Raw genomic sequence first — 26,021 nt, 5'->3', positions numbered from 1 at the left:
GATCTGTGCTGGGGTGAAGCTCAGTGGTACAATGCTTGCCTAACATGCTGAAGGCCATGGCTTCGATACCCAGCACCACACAAAATAAAATAAAAACAGAAAAAGAAGCAAGATCCCTCAGGCCAGCAGAGGGGAAGAAGGGATGGGAAGGGATGGATGGGGACAGAGATGAGAGGTGATTCCCCCTCATGCTGCCATTCCCCACCTGGAAGTACCATGCTTGGGCCCTGCCAGGCTGCTAGCCTCTCACAGTTCTCTCCTAGCATTTAGGAAGTCAGGTGGGTGATAGTATCACTAAAATATCAGTACTGAGCAGAAAGGCCCGAGGGCCTCAGGCCCTGCCTCCTGCTCCAGTGGAAACAGAAACTCTGCGGCTCACTTTTTCCCCCCAGCATGGTGTTGGGTACAGTGGTAACCAAGAAAAGGGTAGTGGACTGTGAGCCTGGGAAGAGAGAGCCTCCTCTTCTGACACCGTCCAGGTGCTTGCAGGAAGCAGAGCCCCAATCTCTGCACCGCTCTGCCTGCTCCTATCAGTGATGTGAGCAGAGGTGGCTTCCAGGAAAGACAATAAGTGATGTGCAGACTTGGGGAGGCTGGGCTCTTGCACACAGTCTGCCAGCACTCTTTGGGGATCCTAGATTGCCTGGAGTCTTGAAGGGCCAGGTGTCTAAGGAAAGGGATGTTGACTAGGGGGAGGTGAACTGACCCAGAAGCAACTCAGGGAGACACTACTTCTCACTTTGGCCTTTACTCCGCTCCCATTGAGGCCTCTGCATTCTACCGCAAGTGGAGGAAGACAGGTTCAAGTTGAGGGTGTTGCCTTAGGGCTGTGCTGGCAACATCTTGCATGAAGACATTGTGGTTTCTGGGGGTTATGAGGAACCCATCTCCAGGATTCTCTTGGCAGATCTTCTCTGCTTGCTGCCCTCAGACCTCAGTATTTTGCCAACTAGTTGATGACTCATGCTGGGAACCTTTTAACAAACCCCATTTTTGGAGAAAATAAGTCATTTAGCACTCTGCTCTCTGAGAAGCCTGCCTCGTACTTTCTGCTTCTTCATTTCATCCCAGAGCAAATGAAAACCCAAGCAAGTTTGGAAAACATTGTAATGATCTACTTAAAAGTAAGCTCTTTGTCCCAGAGTGCTGGGATCCACTTGGGTCCTAGGGGAGGTGGGGTGGCAGGAGGAACATGCTGTCCTCTAGCTGCCTGGAGCTATGAACTGGAGCCCTGGCTCTTGTCCAGCCACCCTCCTGCCTTTTCTAAACAGAAGAGGCCACCCTGGTCTAGTTGAGAGCAACTCCATGGGTGTTCAACATTTGCAGCCCTACAGGGCTTAGAAGGGTCCTGGGCTAAGTTTAGTGCTCTGCTGTTGCCATCCCGAAAGTCTTAAGACTTTGTTTTTGTTTTTGGCAGTACTGGGGTTTGAACTCAGGACTTTGCACTTGTTAGGCAAGTGCTCTACCACTTGAACCATGCCCCCAGCCCTAAAAGTCTTAATTCTTGAACAAAGAACCCACGGCTGCACACAATCATTTTGCATTTGGTCCTGCAAATTCTGTAGGCATCCGTATAAGCCTAATAGAAAAACAGGAGCAGAGGATGTTGGGGGAACCAGATCTCAGCCCTCCTGCCTTCTCCATCTTCAGGAATGGCACCTTCAGCCTCCAGACATGGGGACATCAGACTTAGCCTTGACTCTTCCTTGCCATGTTCCCTCCATCCTCCCTTCCTAACATACACCAGATTAGCTACTTTGCCATCCCCACTGCCATGCTAGGGTTGGGACCACTCATCTCTTACCTTCCAGCTGGCCTCCATGCCTCCTGTTCTCCTTCTCTCTGAGCCATCAGCCCACAGTAGCCAGAGAGACAGCTCTAAAATGTAAATCTGGTTAATGGCACCCCACTTTAGGATAAAGTCCAAACTATTTATTTAGCTTGGCATACGAGCCCTTCGTGATCTGGCCTGCACTTGTCTCTTCATCCCACCTCCCTCCATACCTGTATTCTGGTCACAGCAAGGAACAAGTATGCCAGGCCCTTGTCAGTCTTGTTGCCCTTATGTGTGATGCTGCTGCCATCTAGAATTTCTTTCCCTTCTCCATCAGGCTAACTCTTCTCATTCTTCTTTTTTTCCTTCTTCCCTTCTTCCTCTTCCTTCTCTTGCTTTTTCTCCTCATCCTCTTTGTAACTTTTTATTATGGGAAATTCCAACTGTACACAGAACTAGACAGGACAGGGTACTCATTGCCCATTTTAACAATTACTGACGTGTAGCCAGTCTTGTTTCATCTATATGCTCACCCATTTTTAGATTTTAAAGCAAATTCCTAGTACACACATATTTCAGTGTCTATCTCTAAAAGACAGAAACCTTTAACATAGATACCTGTGACCATTATGTTACCTAAACAATTGCTGTAATAACAGCAATAACAAATGCTCTACCCACACTCAGCCCCAGGGTCCTCTCAGTGGCCCTCCCCCAGTCCTGGGTTCAGAGCTCACCTGTCTCTGTAATATACAATGAGCAACTTCAGGACAAGGGCCTTTTATTTCTATAAAAATACCTGGCCTGGCAGAACACTTTGCGCCAAATAAATATTTGCTGGAGTGTACTGCAAATAGTTCAATACTACCTACAGTGTCCCTATCAAGTAGTTTGTGCTTGAATACTTCCAGTGACAGGGAGCTCAGTTCTTTTTATTTTTTATTTTGTGGTACTGGGGCTTGAACTCAGGGCCTACACCTTGAGCCATTCCACCAAGTCCTTTCTTATGATGGGTTTTTTGAGACAGGGTCTCACATCTATTTGCCTGGGCTGGCTTCCAGAATTATTTGACCTCGATCCTCCTGATCTCTGCCTCCTGAGTAGCTCGGGTTACAGGTATGAGCCAGTTGTGTGCCCAGCTTGGAGCTCAGTTCTTCCTGAGGAAATCAAACCTGCCTTTATTTATTTTTCTGTTTTTAAGCTGGCTGTATCTCAGAAAGCCCTTCTGGCCCTGGTATGTTCCTGGGCCATATAAAACAAAGCTATCCCTTCTCTTCTACAGGAGCATTCCAGACATATTTGAGATTTGTCCTTTCTTCTCCCTGAAGCTGTTCTTTTCTAAGGCTAGAAAAGTTCACCTGTTACACTGAGCCCATTGGTCTACCAATGGGTAGAAAGTTCTGGCCAGAAATTTCTGGATCCTGGCTTTGCTATTTAAAAGTTCACTATCCCTCTCGGCTTCAGATGATCTGCAAATCTGCTGGTATGCTATTTAGATCTTTGTGCTTACTGGACACAAAAAGTCCAGGGCAGAGCTCCATGGTATACTACTAGCAACCTCCAATCAGCATTCAGCTGTATCACCATCCAGTGACATCTCTCCATCCTAGCCTCTAGTCTATTGTCAGAGGCCTTCTCCAATATTTTCCTGAAGACTCAAGAGGGGCCCAGGACTATGGAGGGAACAGGGACCATGCTGGCTTCAATGCTACCTCCACTCATCACTGACTCTTCTTGAGGATTTTTACCCCAGAAAAATGAAAAACCTTGAGCCACCATGTTCCAGGCCTCAATTCTGGAAAGTTCCTCCTTTCATACTACAAGAACATTACAGCTCCCAATTGCACTGCCCTTCCAGCAATGGAGGCCTCAGGTGACATAGATTCTGCATGTGCCAAGGTCATGAGATAGAAATTCCTCATGCTAATTGCAGGAAGAATCTGGGGTTTTTCCCTCTGAGACATACCAGGGAGACAGAGTTGAGGAACAGCTGAGCATTAAGCTGAGTCCTTATACTCCAGGACAATTAGAAGATGGGTCTGGGGTTGGTGGAATGGCTCAAGCGGTAACAGCACCTGCTAAGCAATCATGAGGCCCTGAGTTCAAACCCCAGTGCCACAAAAGCAAACTAAAAAAGAAGATGGGTCTGGTTAATACACTGGGGTGGGAGAAAGGAAGTCAAGATCAATGGGGAAGAGAGGCAGCAAACAAGGCTGTCCAGCAATTAAATTAAAATGTCAAGTGGTCTCTACACAGTGCAGAACTCGGCAAATATGCAGGGACAGTGGAGACCTGGGAGTAAAGCTTCAGAGATGGCCTCCTTCAGGGGAGGTCATCTGGGCACAGGAGACAAGTGAAGAACTTTCTCAGCCAAGGGAATAAAACAGGCAAAAGCAAGTGATTTATTGTAGGAGGGTGCATTCAGGGACTGTGGAGTTCTTTGTAACAGGAACAGGCAGAGGAGGTAGCAGTGACAGACAAGACCAAAATTGTACCCTGGAGCCAGTTCATGCCAGACTTTATACATCACTCTAAGTAATGTGGGCTTCACCAGATGGGTAGAGAAGTATATAGATTTTTAAGAGAAATAACCACCAGACTTGTGTTAAGACAGAAAGCTCTGGCTGCTGTTCAGAGTGTACAGTTGAGGCTGGGAGAAACTGGAGAGAGAAAGACTGGTAGGAGAGTACCGCAATAGTCCAGGCATGAAATGATAGGATGCCGGACCTAGGGTGATAGAGAGTTCAGGGGGAGAAGACGCACTCCATATACACTTGTAAGGTAAAAATGATAAGACTCGTGAAGTGGGGAATGGCAAGGAGGAGTGGAGGAGGACTCTGAGTTTCCCAGTTTAATTGTCTGGAGAGATGGTGATACTTACCACTGTGACAGGGAACATGGAGGGGAGAAGAACATAGCATTGAGCTGATGAATTGTTTTGGCCATGACAGTTGAAATGTCTAACAAGTTGGCATTAATAAGTAGCTTAGGAAGGCGATCTGGGCCTGAAATGTAGATTTGGGAATCCCTGATGTGTTAGTAGCCATGAAAACCACAAGAGTAAGTCAGGTGACTCTGAAAAGTATGTCTTCAGGAAAAGGAAAGGGACTTAAAGAAGAGCGGCAAGGAAGTTGTCATGTTATTCAATAAAACCCATATCCTTTGAGACTGGCAAAATCCCCATGAGATACACTTCACCCCCACTAGGTGTCCATAATAAAAAGTCATAGAATAATAAGTGTTAATAAGAATGTGGAGAAATTTTTTTTTTTACCACACATTGCTGGTAAGAAAACTAATGGTGCAACTACTTTGGAAAACAGTCTATCAAGTCCTCAAAAAGTTAAGCATAAAGTTATCATATGACCCAGAAATTCTATGCCTACATATATACCCAGGAGAACTGAAAATTTATGGCCACACAAAAACGTACACACAAAAGTTCACAGCAGTATTACTCTTAATAGCTCCAAAATGGAAACCACACAACTGATGAATAAACAAAATCCATTAACTGGGGCTAGGGGTGTAGCTCAGTGGTACAGCACTTGCCTAGCATGTTTGAGGCCTGGGGTTCAATCCTCAGCACCATAATGACAAAAAAAAATCTAATAACTGATGAACAAATAAACAAATGTGGTATAGCTATACAGAGGAAAAATATTCACCATAAAAAGAATGATGCACCATGCTGTATCATGGATGAAGTTTGAAAATGTTATAATTTAAAGAAACCAGACCCCAAAGAACACGTAGTGTGAGATTCCATTTATATGAAATGTCCATGGTAGCAAACCCATGAAAGCAGAAAGTAGAGCAATGCTTTCCAGGATCCAGAGGAGGGGAGCTAAGGAGTTGCTATTGGTGGATACAGGGTTTCTTTTGGGAGTAAAGAAAATATTCTGGAGTTGGGTTATGGTTTTGATTATACAACTGACTTGCATGCTTTAAGAGGATATATCTTATGGTATGTACATTATATCTCAATAAAAAATTGAAGATAATTGAAAGACATCCTGGTCTTAATTACACAAAAATGATAGAAAACTTATACTAAAGGGCTGAAGATGTGGCTCAGTGGTAGGGCATTTTCCTAGCACGTGTCAGGCCCCCAGCACCACAAAACCAAAAATTAAAAAAAAAAATCAGAAGAGTTATACTATGCTTTAACTTCTCAAGGATAAAGATGAAATAAATAACTAAAAATAAAAACCAACTAACCACTTAAACAAACCATATGCTAAGCACCACGGTTATAAACACTCTACTATAAACAGGGTGCTGGTGACTCATTCCTGTAATCCCAGCTACTCAGGAGGCAGAGATCAGGATGATTGTGGTTCAAAGCCAGCCCCAGTCAAATATCTTGAAAAACCCCATCACAAAAAAAGGGCTGGTGGAGAGGATCAAGGTGTAGGCCCTGAGTTCAAACCCCAGTACTGAAAAAAAAAAATCCACTATACTATAGACCAGCAGAGTCAAACAGACAAACAATGTGAGCAACTTAGGAAGCATGAAATGTTCTGCTAGCCACATTACCAAAAGTAAATGAAACAGGTAAAATTAAGTTTTAAAATGTATTTTTTAACCCACTTAAAATATTACCATTTCAACATGTAATCAGCATAAAAGTTTTTTTTTTTTTTTTTGTAATAGTACTAGGGTTTGAACTCATGACCTACACCTTGAGCCCTTTTATGTGATGGGGTTTTTTTGAGATAGGGTCTCAAAAACTATTTGCTCAGGTTGTCTTTGAACCACAATTCTCCTGATCTCTGCCTCCTGAGTAACTAGGATTACAGGCGTGAGTCATCCGTGCCTGGCAGTATGAAAATATTAATAAAATATTTTACAGAATGTTTTCATACCGAGTTTTTGAGAAAAGCAAGTATGAGTTTTACAATTCTAGCACTCTTGATTCAGACTGGCCACACTGCAAGGGCCTGATGGCCACATGTGGCCAGTGGTTACCAAATGGGACAGAGCAAATCTAGATAACTGTCACTTTCCAATGGGGACCATTGTTTTTCTGTGTTTATTTATGATCGTGATGAGCAATAAAACTCCTATGCTTGAGTGACTGGCTCCAGCGTCCTTGGCAAGAAGCAAGCTAGAGACCACAGTTGGCTTGGGGAGAAGAGTGTCAGGGAGGGAGGAGGTGGTCACCTGAGGAGTGGAAAGAAGCTTGTGAGTGAGTCTCTGGGGTCTATGGAAAGGAGAAAGGGTGGGGAAGGGCACCAGGCAGGGAGAGGAAGTTACCACAGAAGGGCCAGGGTAGACTCCTGACACCCATTGCCCAGAATCTCCTGGGGGGCATCACAGGAACCAGGTCAGTGCCTATCTCAGAGTGTGTAAGGTGACAAGAACACTGTTGGCTGAGAAAGCCAGAAGGACTGAGTAGCGCCTAGCTTGGAATTGGACACACGGTATGTGTTTTATAAACACTAAATGAATGAATGCACCTCCTATTCTAGTGGAGGATCACAATGAAGGCTAGAGGGACAAATTTTTTCTGTTCATTTTTGCCCAGTTATTGCAATTTAAGATTAAAAGAAACAGTTCAAGACCTTCCTTGGCTCTGGAAGTTTCAGTTAAGTAGATAAGGTCTATCTACCTTCCAGGCTGACAGGAGGAGCAAGACATGGCATATGGAAGGCCATAAAGTTTGGCACAGAAGCATTGGGCTCTGTTGTTATTGTGTCTGAATAACTGAGGCATGATATGCAATGTCCTACGACACAACATGAGCTTCTTAACATGCTTTTCTTCTACTTTGTCTCATGAGCTGGTTTTGTGTGCATTTGGTAATGTACTTAAGAATGTCAGCTGGGGGCCGGTGGCTCACACTTGTAATCCTAGCTACTTAGGAGGCTGGTATCAGGAGGATGGTAATTCAAGACTGGAGCAAAAAGTTCACCAGACCCTATCCCAACCAATAACTGGGTGCAGTGGTGCACGCCTGTTATCTCAGCTACAGTGGGAAGAGTAAAATAGGATTATGGTCCAGGCTGGCCCGGGCAAAAAGCGAGATGCTATATCAAAAACAATCAGAACTAAAAGGGCTGGAGGTGTGGCTCAAGTGGTAAAGCACCTGCCTAGAAAGACCGAAGCCCTGAGTTCAAGCCTCAGTACCACCACCAAAAAAAAAAAAAAAAGAAAAAGAAGTTGTGGGAAAATGGATAGTTGACTTTTCCTTTTTTTTTTGGCAGGACTGGGGGTTGAACTCAGAGCCTTGCAATTGATAGGCAGGCGCTCTAAGACTTGAGTCCAGCCTGACTTTCCCTTCTTGATATCCTCCTGACACTGAAAAATTTCTAAGGCTGAAGACTTGATTTTCCTTCTTCTTCTTCATCATCATCTTCTTCTTTTTTTTTAAAGTAGTAATAATTCCTTCCTCCCAAGACAGAGGGAAGCGGGTACATGTGCTCCATTCAGGGCACGTACAAACTGACACCTCCCCCCAGGAGTTGAACAGAGGGAAAGTGCTCTGCTTGGCCAATATTCCAACACTAGGAACTTGATCTTCTAAAAAATAACATGGGTAGCCTCATGTTTCCCTGGGCTATGCGGTGTCTACCTTGTGAGCTGCCCAACAATCCCTCGCTCCAAAGCCCGGCAAGTTCTTTCTCTCCTTTCGGAGTTTTCTTTCACTTGTTGGCCCTATGACTCAGCTGGGGGAACAGCGTGTTAATGGTTCTATTTATCGTCTGGTTTGGCTGGCTCCATCTCTCTAGGGATGGGTGCCAAAGGCCAATGGAAGGAGCCTGTGATGAGGCTCTGGGGATTTGTTTGGGGCCTTGGAAAGCGTATTTACAAGGAACCATGTAAATGTCCAAATATAGGCTCAACATAGCCATACAGTGGACTATGATGACATCCACTGAAAACGATGTTTAGGAAGGATTTTTAATGACATGAGGAAATGATTATAATATGGTAAGCCAAAAAAGAAAGCAGGAAACAAAAATTTATGCAAATTATGTGTATATGCATAAAATGATCTAGGGCTGGTGGAGTGGCTCAAGTGGTGGCCCTGAGTTCTAATTCCAGTACTGCCAAAAAAAAAGTACATAAAATGATCTCAATTGCAAGGGGAAAAGTACATATAGAAGTATATACTCAAAACAGTGGGCATGGGGCATGGCTCAAATAATAGAGTGATTGCCTAGCAAGCACAAGGCCCTGAGTTCAAACCCCAGCATGGAAAAAGAAAAATTGACGATAGATAATATCTTCAGCTAGTAAGACAAGGACTTACTGATTATTTCCCTCTTTTCCCCTATGCTATATATATTCTCTATAATAAGCCTTATTTATTTATTTTTGGTGGTTATACAGGTTGAGCTCAGGGCCTCACACAGGCTAGGCAAGTGCTTTATCACTTGAGCCACAACCTCAGTCCTTCTGTTTTTTATTTTGTTTTTGAGACAGGGTCTCATGCTAGATTTTCCCAGGCTGGCTTAGAACTCACAATACTCCTGTATCTGCTTCCCGACTAGCTCAGATTATAGATGTGTGCCACTGGACATCCACACCATATTGTGAGTCTTACGACATTACAAGTATAAGTTAGGTGGAGGGTTTTGTTGTTTTTTTTGTGGTACAGGGGCTTGAACTCACGGCCTACACCTTGAGCCACTCCACCAGCCCTTTTTTGTGATGGGTGTTTTTGAGATAGGGTCTCACAAACTATTTACCTGAGCTAGCTTCGAGAACTATTTGACCTTGATCCTCCTGATCTCTTCCTCCTTTGTAGCTAGGATTACAGGCATGAGCCACTGGTGCCCAGCTGTAAGTTAGTTTCTGGAGACTGTTGATCTAGAAATAGTACACTGAAAAAAAAAATACAAAAGAGCGAGGAGCCTGGCTCAAGTGGTAAAGCATTTGCTTAGCGTGTGCAAGACCCTGGATTCAATTCCCAGCATGGCAAAAATAAAATTAAATAAATAAATTAAATTAAATATATATTATATATATGTTATAAAATAAGAAATATCACATTGCTCTGAGAACCACCCCTCCTTCCTTTAAAGCAAAGATCCCAGGACCTGGAAGTAAAACTGAAAACTTCCAATCAGAAAGACCTTTATTGGGACATTTTTGTCTTCGGTACTTCAAGATCATTACTGACATTTTCTTGGTGCTGCCAGGAAAGATTAAGTTAGACTTTTCAATGCAGTAGAGGATGGGGAATAGGTGGGTTATCACAAAGTGGAAAAGATGTTAGCAATTGGGTAGGTGAGATGATCTATCTTGGGGAAACTGTTATAAGCAAAATGACCCAGTGTCAGCTTTTGGCAATTGAATTCCAGCAGAAACTTTAAACTCTTAAGGCCCTAGGGCTCCATTATATGTAATATGTAATGGATTAATATCCTTCCTGTGTATTGAGAATGAGATCAGCTATTTAGAATCTTGGGGAGTGTTGTTGTTGGAATGTGTTCCTCAAAGTTCATGTGTTGGGAACTTGATCCCCAATGGAAGGCCTCATGAGAGGTGTTTGGTAATGGGGGCACTGCCCTCATGAATGGATTAATGCGGTTATTGTGGGAATGGGTACCTTATACAAAGCCAAGTTTGACTTCTCTTGCATGCTGCATGCTAGCTCTTCTCTCTCCCCCTCTTCTCCCTCTCCTACCTTGTCCTCTTCTCTCTCTCTCTCTCTCTCTCTCTCTCTCTCACCTTCTGCCATAGGATGGCACAGCCAAAAGACCCTTGCTAAATGCAACTCCAACTCCTCAACTTTGGATTATACAGCCTCCAGAACCATAAACCAAACACATTTCTGAGCACTGTGAATTATACAATCTGGTATGCTATTTTAGCAGCACAGAACAGTCTAAGACAAGGGGAACTGAGGAAACAATCATTCAATTTATTTTCTGTAGTGTTTAATTCTCTGGCAGAAGCCTGAGAAAAAGATGATCACTTGTCTACAAGGACCTAATCCTGGCTCTGCCCCTCTTTTGCTCCAGCTTCACAACTTGGGCTCAGATATGACAGATCGAGGTCTACAGAATTGCTATATCCAGACCCTTCCAGGTCAGGATACCCATACATCCAGGCACTGTGGCTCTGTGAGTACCAGAAAGAAGGCAGCTCCCTCTGCTGCCCTGTGTGCGGGATCCAGAGGGAGATTTGCTCATAGCAAGTTCTCTAGGGGCCTCCTATTACTTTTTTTAGATCAAGAGGCAAAATTACTGAACTCCAGATACTTTAGGGATGAATCCAGATGTTAGGAGCTGCAGACCTCAGCTGACTTCATATAGAGCATATCATTAGTGTTCTTTAGCTTTTATCAGAGGACTCACGGATTAAGGGTGGACTTGATTGAATCAGGCTGAAAATGTTAGCCTGTAATTTCAGATTCCTAAGAACTGGAAAAGAGAGGAACAAAAGGAAGGAAGGAAAAAAATGGAAATAAGTTCAAACTGAAGGAAAAATGTAGCAGAGACTGTAAATTATGGACAGATTCAACTGGTTGTTTACAAAAACTGGGAGGGGAAAAAAAAAGGATCGCTGCCAAATCTCCTTCACTTGAGAATTTAGACATGAAACTATATTTTCAAACAGTCTCAAAAGAGTATAGATGAATTCACAACCTTTTAGATTCTTTCAAGCTTGATAAGAATGCATTTGTAAATTTTTCAAAACTCTTCAACCTTTATTCAGCAGGCATTCACTGATCCAAGAACTGTAGTCATTGCTAGGGATCTGGGGATGAATAAAAGGTAGCCTTGTCCTCAAGAAGTTTGGAAAGTTGGCATGGTAGTGTAAGCTTATAATGCCAGCACTCGGGAGGTTGGCGCAAGACAATTGTGAGTTCCTCATTAGCCTGAGCTATGTAGTGAGACCCTGTCTCAAAACACAAAACAAAACGCTCCCTCCCCACCCCACCCCGTACACATACATACACAAAAAGAAGTTTGGGAAAGAAAAGAAACTGACAATGCTGAAATGTGTCACAAGCATCTAGTGTAGAAGTGCCAAAGGTGCAGATGGTGCTTTGTAGACACAGAGTGGCGCATACAACACAGACTGGAGGTCAGGAAAGCTTTCTAGAGAAGGTGACAACTGAGATTCACCTCACAAGAGGAGCAAGGGTTAGAGAGGCCTGGCATCCTTGTTAGGGATGATGGTATGTTCAAAGGCACCAATGAAGCATGGCAAAGTTTGGCACCTGTGCAGAACCAATGGTTGGGTACAACTGCCACAAAGGGCAAAGGTCAAGGAGAAGAGCAGCAGGAGCTTGAGAGGCAGGGAGGTACTGGATTGCCAGGGGTCTTCTAAGCCATGCTAAGGAGTGTAAATTTGATGATGGAAGCTATGTTGAGTAATTGAAAGCTTTTGTGAAGGGAGTGCCAAGATCATGCCTTCATTTTATAATAAGACACTGGCATCTGTGGGAGGATGGGTTGCCATGGCAGGAGAAGACAAGCAGATCAGTGAAGAGGTCAGGACCCTCGTGTAGTAGATAAGTGATATGGGTGAAAGTGACAGAGGTGGAATAGAGAGAAGAGGCAAGTCAAGAAAGATCTCAGAGGTAGACTCGACAGGATTCTATAACCAGGAAAGTCTGGAAACACTGGGAGAGGGGTTAGAGCCAGTTAACCTCAGGGTTATGACCTAGGTGTCTGGGAGATGGTGCTTCTAGCTACCAGAGCCCAGAATGCAAGAGGAAAAGCAGGGTCAAAGGTGGGGTGGGGTGACAATGATTAATTTATTTTTAGACTGGTTGAATTTGAGATACTCAAGGTGTCCAAGAAGCAGTGAATGATCTAGAACTCAAAATAGAGATCTAGGCCAAAGATAGAGACAGAGCATATGGGTGGTAGCTGAATCCATGGGGCTGGATGAAGGCACCCAAGAAGAATGAAGAGGAAGGGCAGTCCTGGGGAAAATAATATGTAGGCATTAGAGGAAGAGTCACTGCCAGAGGAGGCCAGGGAGGAACAGCTAGAGATAAAAGAAAACCCAGGCAAATGTGGCAGCTTGCTGATAAAGGAAATGATTAGTTTAAGAATTAGAGTGGCTCAAGTGATAAAGCACCTGCCTAGCAAGTGTGGGGCCCTGAGTTCTAAATCCCAGTACTGCAGAAAGAAAATGAGAAAGTGATTGAATGTCACAGAGAAAACAAGTAGGATAAAGACTAAAAAGTGTGCAGTGATAAAGTAACAAGGAGTCCTTGGCAACCTTTTGGCTGACATTGGCACGTTGGTAAAGTGGACACTGATGGGGTGATTGCAGGGGTAGATTTTATTTCCCATAGCTTGGCTATGAAGCAAAGGAGAAGAGGGAGACCTGGAGATAGTAGAAAGGAATGTTGAAGGTGACTGGAGAGGATATTTAAAGGAGCAAAAGTCCCCATGCTGCCAGGAAAGAACAGAATCCAAAAGTGGGTGGGGGTACCACTTGAAGACAGAAGAAAGGATGCCATTTCTGTGGAATGAGAGAAGGGGGAAGCTTGTATATATGGATACTTATACATTTTCAGGTAGCAGAAGTGAAGTGTGAAGGCATCCTCACCTGATAGCTTCAGGTTTCTCAGTGAAATATGAGACTAGATCATCTGTTAAGGGTGAAAAGAGAGATGGCAGGACAAAAGAGTTTATAGTGAGAGACTGACTTTTGGAATGACCTCTCAGGGGAGTAAGAGGTACATGGAGAGGTTTTCTGAGTAGCCTTAAGGGTTCAGCTGAGGTTATAGTTTTAATCCACAGGTGTACCAACATATATGGCTGTGTTATTTTTCCAGGTATGACCAGCAACTTGGATGTAGAACAGAGATGTCAAATGATTAGTCTCATCCCCACTAAGGTGATGAAATGTTGGGGAGACTTGAGGATAATGTTGATAATGACCAAGTAAGACATAAACTAAAGGGGAAAATAAGTAAAGTCAGAAAGTACCTGAATGTTTAGTGGAAGAGACATTGGTCTATACTGGGAGTAAATAAAATTAAGAATAAGAAGAAGCCATGGGTGGGAAGTGCCTTTAAGTCATCATCCTTGGGAAAGTTAATGACTCCTAGGGTGAAAGTATCTGATCTGGTCTTCAGGGAAATGTCCAAATCTTATCAGGTCAGAAAGACAGGCAGAATATGTCCAAGGCCATGAAAGCAATCTAGTTGGTTTTTTATCAGAAGTAACAAATTGTTTTTTTTTCCTTTGGCAGTGATGGAGTTTGAACTCAGGTCCTCACACTTGCTAGGCAGGCATTCTACCTCTTAAGCCACTCCACCAGCCCAATCTAGTTGGTTTTAAAGACAGATTCTGTTAGAAATAGTCATAATGGCTCTCAAGTAAGTTCCTGCTATTAACAAAGCACTGTTAGACCTTCCCCACACAGAGACTCTTCAAATTAGTAGCATCATCCTGACTGAAGAGATTCAAGTTTGTTATGCATTCCTCATGACCCAGAAATTCCACTCCTAGATACATACCAAATACAAACGAAGTCATAAGCACACCAAAAAAAAAAAAAAGTACAAAAAATGTTCTGAGCAGCACTGTTTGTAATAGCCTGAGACTGGAAACAACCCAAATTTCCACTAACAGGGAAATGGATAAATAAGTTGTATTATCTTCACACAATGGAATGCTGTACGGTAATGAAGGTTTAAAAATGCTACAGACAATTATGTGGTTGCAAGTCACAAACATCAACTTGAGTAAAATAAGCCAGATACACAGCACGCACTATGTGAGTTTATAAAAAATAGACAAGACTACACTATGGGGTTGGAAGTCAAGAAAAAAGCTAAACTTGTGGTGGGGGGAATCTGTGGTGGGGGAGCTACAGTACCACCACGTTCATCATGTGCTCGTTCCTGTTCTCTGAGATAATTCATGAAACGCTTCATGTATATTTTGTGCACACTTCTGTATCTATTTTATATTTACTTAATACATGTATTGGAAAAACCTACTTTGTGCAGTACAAGACATTAAAGGCTAAAAAAGTCTATAAAGCTTATAGACATCAAATGCTTGTCTGAGGCCACACAGATGGTAACTAGTCTGGTTGAGAATTAGCCCCATGTCCCCCTGGCTTGGTTTGCAAATCCAGGGCTGGTCCCACCACACCAGCTGTCAACAAGGTGCTGGGAAAGGACCTGTGTGCATGGGTGGCCTTGGGGACAGATGATCGATGCACAGGAGGTGAAAATCTACTGGATTTTCAAACAGCTCTAGCAGCTGGTTGTTGTCTGTTCCCATGCCAGATTTCACATCCAGAAGGGTTTTCATGTTTTCTCTACCTCACCCAGGGAACACTGAACATTTTTCTTGTGACCTAGGCCTTGACTTCTGACTGTTGTCATAGCCTCCTAAGTTTCTCCCCTCTTCAACCCAGCCTACTCATGGCTGTCAGTGCTGTCTTCCCAGAGCCCACTTTGCACATCTCTGATGCGATGTCCACCCATCAGAGACCAGCCTTACCACCTCTGCCCCTTCCTTATCAACCTGACTGTATCTTACCCATCTCTTCTGTCTTCCTCCTAATGCAGAGATGAGCGCCTGTCATGAATGCCATCTCTCAGCTCCACTGTGCACCATTCCTCTTACCTGGCTTCATCAACGTTTTCCTTTCTGCTGAATTATCCCCACCACCATACAAACATGCACTAATACTCCCTATCTTTAACCCCTCCCCCACCAGATTTCACATTACCGCTAGCATTTTTGCTTTGCATTTAGAGAGAGAGAGAGAGAGAGAGAGAGAGAGAGAGGCAGGCTTGTTTTTAATATCTCCAATCCTTATCCACTCATCTCTGTGTTGAGTCTACTCTTCCCTGCAGTGAAATAATTTTCATTGAGGTTCCAATGGCTTCTGTCTTTCCAGTCACTATGGCTTGCACTTCTGTCCACATCTTATCAAACTGGTCAACAAGAATGGACAAGGTGGAGCACTCTCTCTTTTTCGGAGCCCCTTTTCCACTTGATTTTGAGCAACTTCCAAGTCTCCTCACTGGCTTTTTCTCTTCTTCCAGTGTCTCAATGTTAGTATAATAAAGGTCTCAGTCCTTGGCCCCCTGCTCTTCTCCACCTGCATCCACTGGGAGACCTCTCCTGGGCTCGTGACTTTAAATATTATCCCATACTAATACCCCCCAAATTTAATCTCAAGCCCTGCCTCCTCTCTGAGCCCCAGACTTACATACTCCTTGTCAACCCAGCATTTCCACTGGGGGTGTGGTCAGTTCAATGAATTTAACATGGTCAAATCTGATTTTTTTTTTTTTAATTTCAAGTCATAGTGGAGATTGAACTCCAGGGCCTTGCACTTGCTAGACAAGGACTCTATCACTTGAGCTATTCTACCAGCCCCTCAAATCTGAATTTTTGAGCTCCCCCATGCTAATCCTTCTCTGCTGTTTGTCAGCTCAGTAAATTATATCGAATTTACCTAAAGGCCAGGTTGGGGGTAGTACACAAATGTACTCTCAGCACTCAGAAGACTGAGACAGGAGAATCTCCAGTTTGGGGTCAACCTTGGCTACATAGTGAGACTCTGTCTCAAAACAAACAAACAAAAAAATTAACCTAATAGCTCAGGCAGGACTGACTGGTCACCCTACGATCTCTCCCCACCCCCCCACCCCAGTATATCAACCACTCCTTCTTTAAAGTGTTTCTGGAATCTTACCTGTCTCATCAAACCATTTGGAGCTCCTTCCTTAGTGACTGTGACACTTTTCTAATTGTTCTCTCTCTCCTCTCTCTTGCCTTCTATAGTCTCTACTCATCTGAAAGCTGGCAGAGTGAAACTTTCAAAAATACAGCTCAGTTGGGCTGGTGGAGTGGCTCAAGCGGTAATAATGCCTGCCTAGCAAGTATGAGGACCTGAGTTCAAAATCCAGTGCTGCAAAAAAAAAAAAAATACAGCTCAGACCATATCTCTCCCCTGCTCCAAACCCTCCAATGACTTCTCACAACCCTTGGAATAAAAATCCAAATTTCAGGCGGGGAGTGTAACTCACTTGTAGAGCACTTGCCTAGCATACTCAAGACCCTAGGTTCAATCCCTAGCACTGCAATGAAAAAAAAGTCCAAACTCCTCTGCTGCCCTAAAAGGCCCTGTACTGTCTGAGCTTGCTTCCTTCTGGGCCTCATATCCTCCAGCCCTCCTCGCTCACTCTGCTCCAGTTACACTGGCTGGCTTTTCCTCTGACACACTAAACTGCTCCCACCTTAGGGCCTTTGTGTGACTGTCCCCTCTGCTTGGAAAGCTCTTTCTACAGGTCGTCCAATGGCTGGCTTCATTCCAGGCTCTACTCAAATGTCACCCTTCTGGTGATGAGGACCCTGACTACCCTGATGGAGATGGTCCCCCACTGATACGGTCTCTCCTATATTCTTTCCTTAAACAGCACTACTTTATTCTACCATATACACGATACATGTATGTGCCCAAATGCTACAAATGATCTGTGTATGTATCCATATGCGTTGCCTGGGTTGCCCATTAGAATATGTATAATCTCTCTGGGGAAAAGGGCCTTGTCTGTCTTGATCATAACTCTATCCAGGCATTTAGAAAGTGTCCAACACAATAGAAGCTCATGGAATCGCTGGGGAAGTAATGACTTAGTGGAGTCCTCCTCCCTCATAAATACAAAACATGATTCATGAATCCTGTGTATAAGAAGAATGAAGAGCCTGGGGGTGATACTCACTGGTACAGCTTGTGCTTAACATTCTCCCCAGCACCAAAAAACAAAAAAGAAAAAGGTGGACGACCAGGGGGAGGAGAGATGCAGTGAATGTGAGTGAGTTGAATGGATAGAAGTGAAAGGAAGGACTCATGAGTGCTCACCACTAGGTTTTTGTGCCTCATGTAGATCATTTTGCTTAAGTGTCACAATTGTCATATGACCAGGCATTACAACTTCTATTTATTTCATTTTATTTTAGGGGGTTTGAACTCAGAGCCTCATGCTTGGTAGGCAAGCTGTGCCTCCACCCTTTTTGGCTTTTGTTATTTTTCAGATAGGGTCTTGTGATTTTGGTCAGGGCTGCCCTGGACCTTGATCCTCCCGCCTATGCCTCTGGCTGGATACTTGCCACCATTCCTGGTTTATTGATTAAGATGGGAGATGGGGTTTCACTAACTTTTTGCCCAAGTTGGCCTCAAACTGCAATTCTCCTGCTCCCCTCCATTTGAGTAGCTGGGATTACAGCTGTGAGCCATTGCATCTGGCCTGCAATTTCAATTTTATTGATGTGGAAACTGAGGCTCAGGGAGGTTCAGTTCATACAAACAACAGCCAGTAGAGTGGGATAGGTTTCCAAGTTCAGCTGGCCTCTACAGAGACTGTTGTAACTACTGGACTAACTACAGTATCCAGAGCTTTACCTGAAGTTCTGTGTGTCCTGAGGACCTCTCACCTCCTGGTCTCAGGAGGCAGGAATCCTGGTGACCCTGCTGGCTGGATTTGGAAGTAAGGGCTGATGAAACCATGACTTAAAGGAGCTTGGGATTCAGGATGAGGCAAAGTGGTGAAGAAGGAGAGAGTGGAGGGTGTGGGGCAAGAGGCTTTTCTATTCTTGCTGTTTGTAAACACCGTCCTGATGACCTGGCATGGCCTTTCTGCAGTGGACCCCAGAGAAAACTGAAGCCAAATTCTCCAAAAGCAGGGCTGGCTATTCTGAGATCATGCTGGGGTAGAAGGAAGGTGGTAGACAGGAAGAATTCTCCAGTCTTGAAACTTTTCCCTAACCTCCTTTTCCTTTGCCATTTTCTTAGCAGCTCAGTCTGGGCCCTTGAGGCTGCCTAATTTATTTAGGTAAAAAAAATTAGGCAGAGGTTCCAAGAAATCAGGTGACTGGAGTCAGGCAGTCAGTAAATAAGTAAACCTTGCCTTCTTCCTTAAAATTAGCTCCTTGCTTTTCTTCCTCCCCTTCTTCCTCTCCTTGTCACTCCTTCTCTCCCACTGACAGTATTTTTTTAATCTCATGAGAGATAAAAAATGTTGATCTGGCATATGTATAGGTGTAATGTCTGCAGGAATTAGAGTGAGGAAGTTCTCACTCCCCTGATGTGTGAACACTTTGGATACCTTCTCCTATTTAATCCTCCTGATAATCCTTCCACATTGATTTTATCATCCCCATTTGACAAGTAATGGAGCCTCGAGAAGCTATGCTAATGAGATTGCAATGACAATGACTTTGGCACAAAAAGTTTGCTTAATAAAATTAATGTTCTTCCTTTCTTGCCTAAGGCACTCAAGTTCACTGGCTTGGTAAGGGACAGAAGCTGAATTCAAACCTGGACCTATCTGATTCCTGACACCCATGGGCTTTCTATCTCACCATGCAGCCCCAATTCTGAGAAGTCCCAAGTGGGAACTGATACTCTGCATCCAGGCCTCTTCTTTCTGCTGGCTATGCCAAGAGTGGTCTAATTAGCACAAAACGGCTGAATCTGGGAAGGCCGGTGTACTATGGCTCAAGACATGCCTGTTTATCCAACTTGGCAAACGTAGGGATATCAACTCCTCTCTCCGCCCCCCTCCATTGTGCTTTGTTGCTGTTCCTGCTGTGTGTGTGTGTGTGTGTGTGTGTGTGTGTGTGTGTGCATGCCACTGCAGGTTGCAAATCTCTCCTGGTGCACTTCACTCAGGCTTTGCCCACTCTTGGTCAGCTGTGGACATGCTGACACGATCTGACATTGTCACTCCATGTCTCTTGGAGGAGGGAAAGAGGCTGGGGAGAGTTAATGCTGAATCAAAGCTTTGTCCTTCTATTTTTCTACCCTGGCCTAGGGACCATGAAGACCCCTCAAAAGGGAGAAGCCTCCAGCTGTCCATGTTACTGGTAGCAACCTCCCCATGGTCAGTGGTACTCGTACCTGACTCCTAACCATCTCTATTTGCCCCTCTTGTTGAGTCATTTCATTTTGCAAGTCCTCCTTGGTCCTGTCCATCAGTCCTGCCCCCCTCTCAAATTTCCCATCCAGTCAAGCTAACGATCCTGCTATCTTGACAAGGGACAAGCAGGGGGCTATGCTGCAGGTGGGAGCAGACACTGATGCCTGACTTGCACTAGATTATTTAAATTAAATAATATATACACACAGAAGAAAATGCATATGTAAGAACAATGTGACAAACACCAGTGGATTCTACTGCCTAGTTTAAGAAACAATCAGCTGCTCTTTCAAATTCTGGATGAAGGCGAATTTCTAACTCCAGAGAGAGAGTTTAAACTTGTCTAGCTCTCTCTGAGTGCCTGCACTTGCCTCCCCGGGTCACCAGGCCCCCATCACCTCTTCTGCCCTCTGTACCCTGGCCTCCAGGGCTATTTTGGGTGTGTACCAGTCAGGGTTAATCTCCTTAAGCAGTGAGTCGTGCTGCCGGGTACACTCCTGATTGGCCTAGTCCTCTGCAAAGGGCATTTTGAGGGTTGGTGCACTGGCCTCAGGCTTTCCCAGAACTGACACTGGTGATCCCATCCCTGCAGAATCACCAGGGGCACCAAGTAGAACCAGGCCTGGTGGGTGAAGGCTGAGCAAGTGGCAGAGAAGGTTCAGAACCAGAGATGAGGTGCTTGGGTTTGCTTCTCAAGTTGACCTCTAGTGAGAACCTGAAAGAACCTCCTCCACCTCCAGATCTATTACCTCTGCCCCTCCCCTGGCAGCATAAGGTGCTAATCCTCAGTCCTCAGGAGGACAGGGGAGGCAGGCTGGAGGTTTTCTTTCCCACTCAAGAAGGGAACAGAACACATAAGTTGACCTATTGGGATCTGGTTCCTGACACCTGAGCCAAGGACAGGCATTTCACTCAGCGGCTGGCCTGCCCAGATCTCTGTCCTCCACCTGGCTGAGGGAGACCTCAGAGACACACACAAGCTGCTGAGGGAAACAGTGAGGAAAGCATATCCTTACAAAAAAGAGGCGGTAGCTCAGCGGTAGAGTGTGCTGAGCAAGCATGAGGCCTGCATTCCATCCAGTGTCCTGAGGGGCAGGACCCAGTGGTACTGGAGGGCTTGGGAAGGGGGAGGATATTCATGCCAAGAGGTGGCAAGCAGTCCAGAAGATCACTGGAGTATTCCATCCAGCCCAGAGGCGCAGCTCCACGTCTCTTCCATAGTCCAACTCACCTAGCGTGACAGCCAGAGTATGACTCTTGGGGCTGACTCTTCCCAGGCAAAGCCAGAGCTTATGACTCACATGGCCTGTCTACCACTCTTGATTTCAACTTAAAATTTTTTATTATGGCAAATTCTAAACAACTATACAAAAGTAGAGAGAATAGTATAATGAGCACCCACGCGAACCCAACACCCAACTTCAACTATCATCAACCCATGATCAGTCTTGTTTCACTTATATTCCCACCCCAATCATTTTAAAGCATATTCCCTAATCCAACCAGTTTTCCTATAAATATATTCATATTTGTATCTAAAAGATAATAATTCTTGTGAAAGTATACCCTAAAGCCAGCATGGTGGTGCTTACCTGTAATCCTTGATACTTTGAAGGTGCAGGGAGGAGGATTAGCATTCAAGGCCAGCCTAGGCAAAGTTAGACCTGGGCTGGAGGTATGGCTCAAGCAGTAGAGCGCCTGCCTACCCAACATGTAGTCCTGAGTTTAAACTCCAGTACTACCAAAAAAAAAAAAATAGTGAGACCCTATCTTGAAAACAAATCCCCAGTACTGAAAAAACCAAAAAGTATACTCACAGTACCATTATCACACTAAAGGGAATTAACAAAGATTCCTTAATACTACTACCCAATGTCTTTCCCTAATGCACACTTGGTTTTAATAGTTAAGGTCCTCCTCATGGGAGAGGGGAGATCAGCCTTCCACCAGACTATGTCATCACTGTGTTCTTGTGACCACACACACATGTGCAGTCGCTGATCTGTAGCATGTCTTTGGTGGTTCCATATGTACATGTTTTATGATCTTAACTAGATTATAAATTCTTCGGAGCAAGGATATACATAATTGTCCCTTTTTGATCCTAGTATGGCAGACAAGAAACACAGGTTTCAAAGTCAGGCAGGCCACTTACTAGCTGTGTGACTTTGGGATAGTTAATGTCTCTGAGACTTACTTTCCTGATCTGTATACTGAGGACAAAAGTATTTACCTCCTAAGACTTAAATAAAAGAGAAGGCAAATGTGCTGGAGATACAGAAGATTCTCGGTAACTGTCTACCTTGCTACTCTTCTGCAGGTCCAGTAAGATTGGCTCATATTCTCTGGTGTGGCCACCTCCTCGGTCCTCACAGGGCACTAGAGCTCCTGCAGTGAGGGCTGCAGCCAGGTCAGCATCCTGGATCCACACCCAGGCTGTGTGGCTAAGGAGTGGGTAGTCCCCACCATGGGCACTCTGGCTTTGCTTGTTTGCTCTGGCCACTGACTGAAGAACAGGTGTGGTCTGCACAGCCCTCGGGGAACTGGGTGGTAGGGGGGGATTGGTTGGGCAGGAGCAGAGATTTGCTTTCGGCTCACTTCATCAATTTCTAGATTCCTTGGCCAGAGTAACTAATTCCATAGCTGCCACTGATTGAATATTTATTATATGCCAAGCTCTATGCCAAGTGCTTCCTGTTACTAGCCCTCTTAGTTTCCACAACAGTCTGGAGAGGCAGGTACTATTATCCTCAAGATTCAGGTCACTTGTGAGTGACATAGTTACATCGACAGTAAGAGGCACTGGTATTCACACCAGGTATTTCTGATGGTTAAATGCAAGTCCTTGACCCCACACTCATTATTTTGCTAATGATGCTAAAGAGACCACTTTTTAGAGTTCATTCCCATTCCCCCAGATTTACAGAGATGATTTCTATTCTTTTGGTGGGGGGGCAAATACATTGGGGTTTGAACTCAGGGTCTCATGCTTGCTAGGCAGGCACTCTACCACTTGAGCCACTCTGTCAGCCCTTTTTTATGTTGGGTAGTTTTGAGGTAGGGTCTCACAAACTATTTTTGAGGGCTGGCTTCAAATTTCGATCTTCCTGATCTCTGCCTCCTGAGTAGCTAGGATTACAGGCATGAGCCACCAGGGTCCGGCCAGAGATGACTTCTGCTCAGTGTTCAATGTTCATCCTGAAATCCAGCTGCCATTAAGCTGATGTATGCCCTTGGATCGAATGAGGAAGAATAAGTGGATCTGAACAGCCTACCTCTACAAGGCAAACAATGCTGAAGGCAGCTCCTTACACATACACATACACACACACGCCACCCTCTATTCCCTAACTTGGGATCTGTCTTCAGAAACAAGTGTGCACCTAGCATGGGGGAGGGAGGACGGGCAGGCAAAGAGGAGAGGCAGGCCACAGCATTAACTGCTGAGCATAAAAGCTGGAGATAAAAGTTTCAGAAGCACAAGACTAACTTGGCCCCTTTATGAGCTCAGCATCTTGCTTTGTGATTAACAGTTTTCTATTCAGGGCTGGAGATGTAGCTCAGTGGTGGAATGCTTGCCTAGCATGTAAGAGGCCCTGGGTTTGGTTCCCAGTACTGCAAAAAAAAAAAGTGTTCTGCTTGACATCAGCCTCCAGAAGCCATAAGTCAGACATAAGGCAACCATGAGCCCAGAGTCCAGTGACTGGGAGTGACAGAAGAGCAAAGCCAAACACAAGATTGAATTCTTGGGGTCCAAGGTGTTGGGGGGTGCGGTGAGTTGAAGATGTGCTAAAGCCTTTGGTTTCATTTCTTTCTGTGTGTTTTCTGATAGCTGACCTGAGGTGCCAGACCCCCAACAGTAAGGCCTGGCATTTTTTCCCATAAATGTTTTACAATTGATTGCTCATTATGAGAGCTGCATCAGGGCGGCCACCTTGTCTGCAGGATAGTAATTCCCAAGCACTCTGGCTTCCCACTTTCCATACCTCTTGACAAAGCTTTAAACATGGGCCTACGGGGGCTGCAGGGACAGAGGAAGAGTTCCGGCTCCTCTACTCCTTTGCCTGAACCTCCCTCTCCTCTCTACATTCCCATCCCTACTCCCACAGACTCACAGCCATGTCCCCTGGCATGCTCTGACCAGCAGTCAACACGATTTCATATCCAGCGTGTCATTCCACAGAAGTTGCATTTGATTATGTTCCTGTTCTCAATTCTTCTGTGTCATTTGAATCTGTATCTCAATTCCCATAGAAGTAAAACAAAGGACAAGAATTGAGGCTGGACTTTTTCTTGCAAGAATTTACAAGTAATGGACAATGTACGGGAGACACAGCTGAGTAGAAGAGAATGGTACAAAGACTTAGAACAACTTTCCCACTGAACACTCCTCTTGTAGACAAAGGGATACCACAAAATTATACTAAATCAGAGGCCAGGCTAGTTTGTCCATATGAAAGTAATTGTGAAGAAAAATAATTCCTTCATGCTCAACTAAGAAAGCAGAAAGCAAGTTGTGCTTCAGCTCATCTTAGTTGTGGGCAGATGCTTCCAGATACATACTGCTTTTCCCTCCTCTGTGTTCTCCTGCTGGAGTATTTCCATCCCCAGCAAAGTGGACTTGCTAGTTTGTAAAGGGTTTATTGCCAAAAGAAGTGGGGGGAATACTCCCTCAAATAAAAAAGGAAAGAAGGAAAGGAAAGAAAGGAAGGAAAAGAGAGAGAGAGAGACAGAGACAAAGGGAAGGAGAGGAGAGGAGGACAGAAGAGGAGAGGAGAGGAGAGAAAAGAAGACAGGAAGAAAACCTGGGAATAAAATGGAAACTATCAGGTTAAGACACATCCTAGCCCACAGACCCCTGGCACTTCCCCCATTGCTTTGGGAAGCTCATTTCCCCTCTCCAGGCTTCTTCAAACAGTCCATGTGCTATGGGAAGTCCATAACCAGGGGGAAATGAATCTTCCTCCCATAAGGAGGGTGTAGCCTTCTCTTCTAGGGTAGCTGGCAGTCAGGAGACTACAAGCATCCTTCTATTCTTTTGCCCCTCCTCACTATAAGATTGGATGGATGCAAAAGAAAATAATAGATGTTAAGGGACCAGGATGTAGTTAACTTGACAATGAATGCTTCAAGGACTACCCACCCCCCTGCCCCCAGCTCCCATTCCCTACCTCCTTGACTTTGTTGTGTTCCTCCAACTTATCCAACTTCTACCTCTCCAACAGAAATTAGGGGCAAGGGACTCACAGTGCTTGTTCAGCTCTGAAGCACTCAATCCTTTGCCAACAAGAACTGTTCTAAGGAACAGTTCTAGACATGGAGTCAGGGTCCCAAACCTCATCCCTCCTCTTTCCCTCCAGGGTATTGTTACTCACATCCACGGACATCTCCCTCTGAATGAGTTTCTTGGTCTCCTTTTCGCAGAAGTTGAGCATGGCTTCCCGGTTGTACATGCCTGTGGACTGTTTGTCTGTCTGGTTCCTCTGCCGCAGCCCCACAGGGATGCTCCCATCTGGGTCCACTACATCCAGCTCCTTCTCCAGCTCCTCCATCTCCTCAGGGGACAGAGTGGACAGCAGGCTGTCAATGTCAGGGTCTTCACTCACCTGCCGGCGATACTTGGCTACCTTGGACATCTTGGCAAAGTGGGCTTTGGTTCTTGCCGGGGCTATGGGAGTGTTGGTGGCAGGGAAGGGAGAGGGGAAGCTGGTCTGGATGGAGCCTAGTTAGCTTGGGTGCAGACCCCAAGCTGGTTAAGGACTGCAGCTCCTTGGCCCTGCCGTGCCACAGGTGCTCAGTGGACGTAGCAGCAGCCTCCCTGCAGCCAGAGGCTAGTGGACCCTGTTTGGTCTAACTAGGGGCCAATAAGACCCAACAGCTGCCCAGCCCAGAGAGGAGAAGCCAATCCCCAAGCTGGGGGCGGGCCTGCCTCGCTGTCAGAGCTGTTTGAAACTTGAGGACATTCCAGGGAATCTTGGAGCGCTGCGTGACCAAATTTAGTACAGAGCAGTTTAGCCTTTTAAAGACAAGGGGACCACGCAATGAGAAAAAGATACAAAAATGCAGAAGCAGCCCACAGCCACAGAGACCCAGAAAAGCAGAGATAGGGCCCTGGGGGGTTGTGAATGGGCCAGCTAGAGACAAGCCCTGCTTGAGCATGTACTTTACTTTTCTATCATGGGTGGATGTCGCTGTGGCCAGTGGGTTGCTCACTGACTTCTATTGTATTTGGTAATGTGCTGGGGGACTCCCAGGGGTTTACAGCCCCAGGAAAGACACTCAGTTCAAGATGAGGGCTGTATCACCTAACCACCGCCTACCTGTTCTCTTCTGCCAAGGAGAACCTGAATGGTAAGCATCAGAGTGTCTGATCCT

General features: G+C 45.0%; 1 protein-coding gene across 1 annotated transcript in view; it reads right to left on the bottom strand.

Annotated features, from left to right (window-relative positions):
• Positions 1–25,514, bottom strand: part of Lmod1 (leiomodin 1) — a 40,831-nt gene extending 15,317 nt beyond the window's left edge. The window contains exon 1 of the mRNA XM_020161307.2: positions 25,022–25,514. Within this exon, the coding sequence (XP_020016896.1) occupies positions 25,022–25,282 (261 nt within the window). The 5' untranslated portion in view covers positions 25,283–25,514. The remainder of the gene's footprint in view (positions 1–25,021) is intronic.
• Positions 25,515–26,021: the final 507 nt, after the last annotated feature.

The sequence above is a fragment of the Castor canadensis genome, chromosome 11 (assembly GCF_047511655.1).
Source record: "Castor canadensis chromosome 11, mCasCan1.hap1v2, whole genome shotgun sequence".
In the NCBI taxonomy this organism is placed as follows: domain Eukaryota; kingdom Metazoa; phylum Chordata; class Mammalia; order Rodentia; family Castoridae; genus Castor; species Castor canadensis.
Note: the sequence above shows the minus strand (reverse complement) of the source record. Positions and strands in the feature narration are given on the sequence as shown.